The sequence below is a fragment of the Vanellus vanellus genome (genome assembly GCF_965231255.1).
Source record: "Vanellus vanellus genome assembly, chromosome: 3".
Lineage (NCBI taxonomy): Eukaryota > Metazoa > Chordata > Aves > Charadriiformes > Charadriidae > Vanellus > Vanellus vanellus.
Genome location: NC_138907.1, coordinates 27,940,057 through 27,946,056, shown reverse-complemented (window position 1 = coordinate 27,946,056; position 6,000 = coordinate 27,940,057). Strand labels below are relative to the sequence as shown.

General features: G+C 35.5%; 1 protein-coding gene across 2 annotated transcripts in view; it reads right to left on the bottom strand.

Annotated features, from left to right (window-relative positions):
- Window positions 1-325: 325 nt before the first annotated feature.
- Window positions 326-6,000, bottom strand: part of BICRAL (BICRA like chromatin remodeling complex associated protein) — a 51,744-nt gene continuing 46,069 nt past the window's right edge. For both annotated transcript variants that reach the window (XM_082481954.1, XM_082481955.1), the window contains 2 exons: window positions 5,018-5,120; window positions 326-4,213 (listed from right to left, as the gene is read on the bottom strand). In XM_082481954.1, coding sequence (XP_082338080.1) covers window positions 3,417-4,213; window positions 5,018-5,120 — 900 coding nt within the window. In that variant the 3' untranslated portion in view covers window positions 326-3,416. The remainder of the gene's footprint in view (window positions 4,214-5,017; window positions 5,121-6,000) is intronic.

The following is a 6,000-nucleotide window of genomic DNA, read 5'->3' as shown; positions in this document are numbered from 1 at the left end:
ATGGATGAGGTGGCCAGCTGACTAACAAAATCCCTCTCTTCATCTCCCCGATGTATCGGGAAGATGATGCCTCTATCTTGTGAAAACATGCTGGAGAAGGAGAGCATGTCTCAGCAACCTCACCATGGCAAGATTTCTAATGACAACAGAGCAGGAGCATTGGCAACCTTGTTATCTGGAGATCGACACTCCTATGAGAAGCTGTTATGCCACAGGAACCAAGTCCTAATAGCATATGTTCAGAAAAATTCACAGGGTATGGACAGCTGGCCCATTAAGTATTTTATATCAGGGCTGCATTATAAAAAGCACAGGAGTAAGAATATTTTGCAACTGTATTACTTAAAACTGAGAACAATCCCCTTTTGGAAATGTAAATATTCAACTTGGTTAAATCAAGACAATCACAGATAGACATTTTTTCCCAAATCTTTGGCTGTATTGCAATGGTTGTTTCAATTTGTAATCTCCAACTAAACATTTCCTATCCATGGATTAACAATATATTTACTGACTTGTGTCTTTTAACAGTATTTATCCAACATAACAAAATAAACTGCAATTTGTTATACTTTTTTTTTTTACAAAACATTTTATAAATATTTTTACAAAATGTATACAAAGCAATTTCAAGTGAGACATACTTTACAAATGAAGGTATTTAAGCAAATAAAGTCCATACCACACTGACAATAAGTGACACATCCTCTTTAAGTGAAGTCAGTCTGTAAGGCCTCCCTAATCTAACAGATAAATTATACTAAAATCTTCAAAACAAACATAGTTTTCTTAATTGCCAGTTTAAAATTTGTTTTAATAATAGGCAGTATTAAATAACATTGAAATCACAATGCTGATCCAGCAAAATAATGAAAACGTTCAAAGTCATGCACATTCACAATACTTTGCTGGACTTGAGCCCATATGATTAATAAATTCATACTTTTTTTTTTTTTTAAGCACAACAAAAATACAATTTTTTCATTTACTGCTTCACCACGTACCAGAATACCTTTAGAATTTAATTCAAAGGAGTGAACAACAGAACATTAACAATCTAAGAATAAACTTGCTAGGATTGTTCAATGGGTTCCTCTCATAAGTAGTTCAGAGAAATGTGTCTGACCAAATCAACCATGATTACTTTTTGCAATTTGTCATTTTTTATATGCCATTGTCCCCCATCCCCAAATGAGATCTAACAGAAGACACATAGCCTGATACATCAATCATGTATTTGGCATAGAGAGGCTGGAAACCCCATACCCATTTTGAGGTGGTACAACAAGCAAGTGGATCAATGCATGGTCAACCTTACCTTTTTCTCCCTATAAAAGAAAAATTTAAGGAGTTAACATACAGCTGTGTGACTCAGTTTTCCTTCCTAAATAGTTTAGAATGGTTAAATTTCCAAAATTATAAAATAAAATACACATCAGGATACACAGCCATGAGCATATTATTAAATCTAAAAAGGCAATAGGTGAAGACTATATTGTCAGTTTTGCCAATAAGAAAACAACTAACCGCCTGAGAGTCTATCCTATGGACACCTAACTAAAAATTTAAAACTGGCAATACTTATTATTACCTTGAATATTTTATACAACACTTGGGAATGATGGGTTTTTACAAACATGTACTTGAAAATTGGCACATCTTTTTAAAATGGCAATTAGTAACATACAAAACCAGTATTTCCATTCATGTTGAAGGGGAAATGAATTTTAAGTAAGTTCATCTTTCTCACATTGCTTTCTAGATTTGGTTTCCTTTAGTGGTCAGACAGTGGACTGTAGCTCAACACTGAGTTGCACTGTAGTCTTCCACTGTCACGAGGATATAATTCTGCTTTCTTTTCCACTATTCAGATGGACTGAATTGCATGACAGCAAAACCTTCTGTTTTCTTTCCTGGCAATCTGACAGACAACCACAGCTTGTCACAACGAGCCTCTCTATTACAAAAATTGTAATCAGCAAGTCTGGAAAATGGCTGGTAATTTTTCTAAGAAATTGTGGAGAAGGTTTAGGGGAGAACGTGAGCATACCTTAGAAATCACAAAAGCTATTATCCTCCTGAGCAGACATATGTACTACACGCACGTGACAAATGTCAGCGTACTTATGTGCACAAAAGCACTCATGACCAAAGTAAACTAGGAAAAAGCAGCATGGGCAGCAAAAAAAAGATGTCATAGATTAAAATAAATAAATAAAATAATAAGATTCTATCTTAACAACATGACAGTAAGCCAAATACAAACCATGCAATGGTTTCCCTTGGCTCTACAATATGAATTAATAATTACACACTTTTCGATATGTTTAAACAATGGGATTGCTGATTGACTTTGGTCTGTACATATCTTGATAATTATGACTGCTACGGTGGATGATTTAACATTCTCTGACAGCAAAAAATCAAAAATAAACACTGGCCTTTAAATTTCATCAGAGTAAGGCTAATGTCTTCTTAAAATATAAGCTACAAATATCATAACAGTTTTCAAATAAAAGTGCTTTGACACTTGGTCTAAAAAAAAACAAACAACAAATAGAAAAAAAAACATTTATACCACTTCAGAATGACTCAAGGCTGACTACATCCAATTATAAAATGCAAAATCTTTTCCTCAAGAGTTAACATATATATGTATTATATATATAAATTCATGGCTCTATCATGGCCTCATCCTGTACACTTTGCCATTTACTGGCTTCCATTCTACCTTCCTTAGTCAAGCATTTATTACTTCATATCATGCCACTGTGACTAAGATCATATAATATCATCCCACAGACTAAAGTTACCCACTACAAATATATCATCAAGTACTAGTTTCTGCTCGGAAAGCAATAGAAAAGCACTTTAAGTTTAAATTATGAAGCCTTGTAAACACACCGATGATATCCTTCCAACTTAAGAATCCTAGAACACAGATTTATTAACAAAGCAAATAATCGCTTCTGAATAGAGGTACAGTGGGTTTTCCAGAAAAATTAAAACTTTCATGATTTGTGGAAGAGCAGGGTAGGGGAGAATTGTTGCTTCCATCACTTTTTAAAAACATTTTCTTAATAAATATATCCTTTCAAATGACTGTGATTGTCAGTATATTACCGTATTACATAGGGCCTAACAACCTGCAACCTTGTCATGTTGCAGTACTGCACAATTATCAAAAGCACTATCATAGTAATACTTGAAATAGTAAGGCCCTAACAGACTGCATTCTAACAAGGATTAACTTTACTTGGATATCTCACTGTAACCACAATGAGTATTGCTCTCAAACACAGAACAGAATCTAGTTTAGAAAGGTTAACCTTAAATGCATGTCAGGCTGTACTTGTGGTGTCATTCACATTTGCTTCTGCTAAGAGAAACATAACTTGTCCATGGTACTGTAACTATTAACACTCTAAGATACTATTTACAGCTGCTTCTAAAATAGAGTCAGTTTCTACAACACCTTCACTGTGGTCTGGAATAAATTTTTCCAGGCAGTTTTCCTGTGAAGCAATAGGTGAAAAATTAGGAAATTCTAACTCAACTGAGCCGCTACTTGTCGCCTCGTTTTGTGGCTGTCTCCCAGCTTTTTTAAGTTCCAAGATGTTTTTAAATGTAGTTTCTAAACTCTTACTTAGCAGTAAGTCTTGCTGGGGTTCACCAGAGCCTTTCCTGTTATCAGGATGTAAAACCTCATTCTTTGGAGAGCTCCTCAGAGTTTTGTCTTGGAGGGAATTATTACACGTTACCTTTGAGAAAGACTGAACTGTGTTCCTTGATATTTTATTGTGTGTTCCATGACCACCTCTTGACACATTTTTTGACAAGTCTTCAGAACTCGAAGAATTCTCAGTGGACTTGACAAGATCTTTCCCAGCCATCTTTTCTTCAGAAAGGGCCACATATTGGCTCTCAGAAGAACAATTAGCTTTTTCAAATTTTAAAGCTTTACTGAGGCTCTCGGATTTTTTAGAAGTTCCTTCTTGCGGTGTCAGAATGTTGTTAGGCACTAGAGGAAGTTTACTGTGATTTGTGGACTCTGCTGAGCTGGATTTTGGTCGGTCTCTGGCTTGAGTTTTGGTAGTCTGACCTCGAGAAGGTAATGTTTTGCTAGACTGGTGGTCACTTTTGCTGGACTGTGCTTCTTCAGCTGTTTTATCAAATTGTTTGGCAGAACAACAAAAATCGGCCTGATAACCATCTAAAAATAAATAACAACATTTTACTTGAATTACCTATACACTAAAATAATAGACACTCCAGCCTAGTTTCTGAGTATTAAAAATCAAATAACATCCACAGCCTACAGATTCATGTCTTAAAGAGACATACACATGCTTAAGTGTTCTGCTGCGCCACCAAATTATTCACCATACTATGCACATATATGCACTGTAAAACCAGACTAAAGGCACTTCCTAGCATACTAAATATGCAAATATGCTATCTCGAAAATGTTCAAGAATACCTTCTTGAATATATCCTCTGAATTTCTTTTAAAATGTGCAGAATATGCAGAACATTTAAACAAACAGTAACTGTTATCTTAGACAAATGTGTTTCTAGTTGCTACGTTCAACAACACTCCGGTTAAAAATGCTGCCATTTAAGTGGCGATGACATTCCAAAAGCAACACTTCATTAAGAAGAACAAGAGTATTCATGCTTCATACAGCATTGTTCTTTCTGACTGCCAGCTAACTCACAGATTCTTCCTTACTAGAACTGAGACCATGCAGAAGTCATGACTACTGTCAGAAGAAACTCAGAAAAAAATTTCTGCCAAACAAGCCAAATACATTTTTTCCCCCAAATAACTGCCTTCAACCTTACAGTGTCACCAGATTATTTAATTTGGGAGTTATTAGAATTTAACTTGCAACTGCTTATTCAGTACTTTGATTACTGGAATCCCTAGCAATCAGTGCCTCACCGCAGCCACAACTTCTTATAAACACTCCACACTTATGCTGCTTTTGAGATTCAGAACTTCACCATTACTTACCAGGATCCACTAGTGCAAGCCGCTTATCCCGGGTCAGAGATGCCCTCTCTTCCTGGTTAAACATCCTATCAATCATAACCATTTCTGCAGAGGGGTTTATCCGCTGCAGAAAAAGGAACAAAAACACCCATCTCTGTAGTCACTCATAGTTGGTACCAAATCAAAAGGTTTATAGCTTAGTTACTCTTCAGAGAAAAAGAATGTTCCTTAGGTACTTCTGGCAAATGTTCGCGATTCCACAGAATCTTCAACGATATGGACTGTGACCCCAACCACTACTTAAACTCAACCATAAAATATTATTCATATTTATTATTACAATATTAATAAAAATATTAATATTTTATTTGGCAAATATTTTTTAAAGGAAATTATTCCAATTTTAAGAATGGTACCTTTTCAGGACTGAGTATGTTTACCACTGTACACCGCAATTTTTTACATCATATAGTATCTTTCTTGCTAAAAGAGAAAAACAGCAAAAATCTTGCCATGGGAGCACCCTATCATCTTGTTTCCTCCCTGCACTTCTCTCCCATCCATCTGACTAGTTGGTGCTGAGTTGCATTTTGCTGATGCCTTCAAGCCATGTGGATCCATCCATCACAGAAGAAAGTTCACTTGTTACTAAGTCACAACACAGGCAACTAGTTCCCAATCTTAACAGTGAAACAACATCTTCAAAATGTCAGAATGGGATTCACCATACAACACACCAGACGCTAAAAGAACAGATTTTAACTTCCATCCCCCCTTTACACCTGCAATTACTTGCAAATATTTGATGGTTAGTATCTTTTTAATGAGACCACTTGATTCCCTTGATTCCAAAACCGTTATTAATTCTAACACTTACATTATGTATTCCTGTCTCTAAATCAGAGTGATTTAAACATCTACTATACATAAATTCAAAACCTTTCCAGGCTTGAAATCTAGCATGTCTGAAGCCACAATGACATTTCCTGATCCTTGTAAAACAC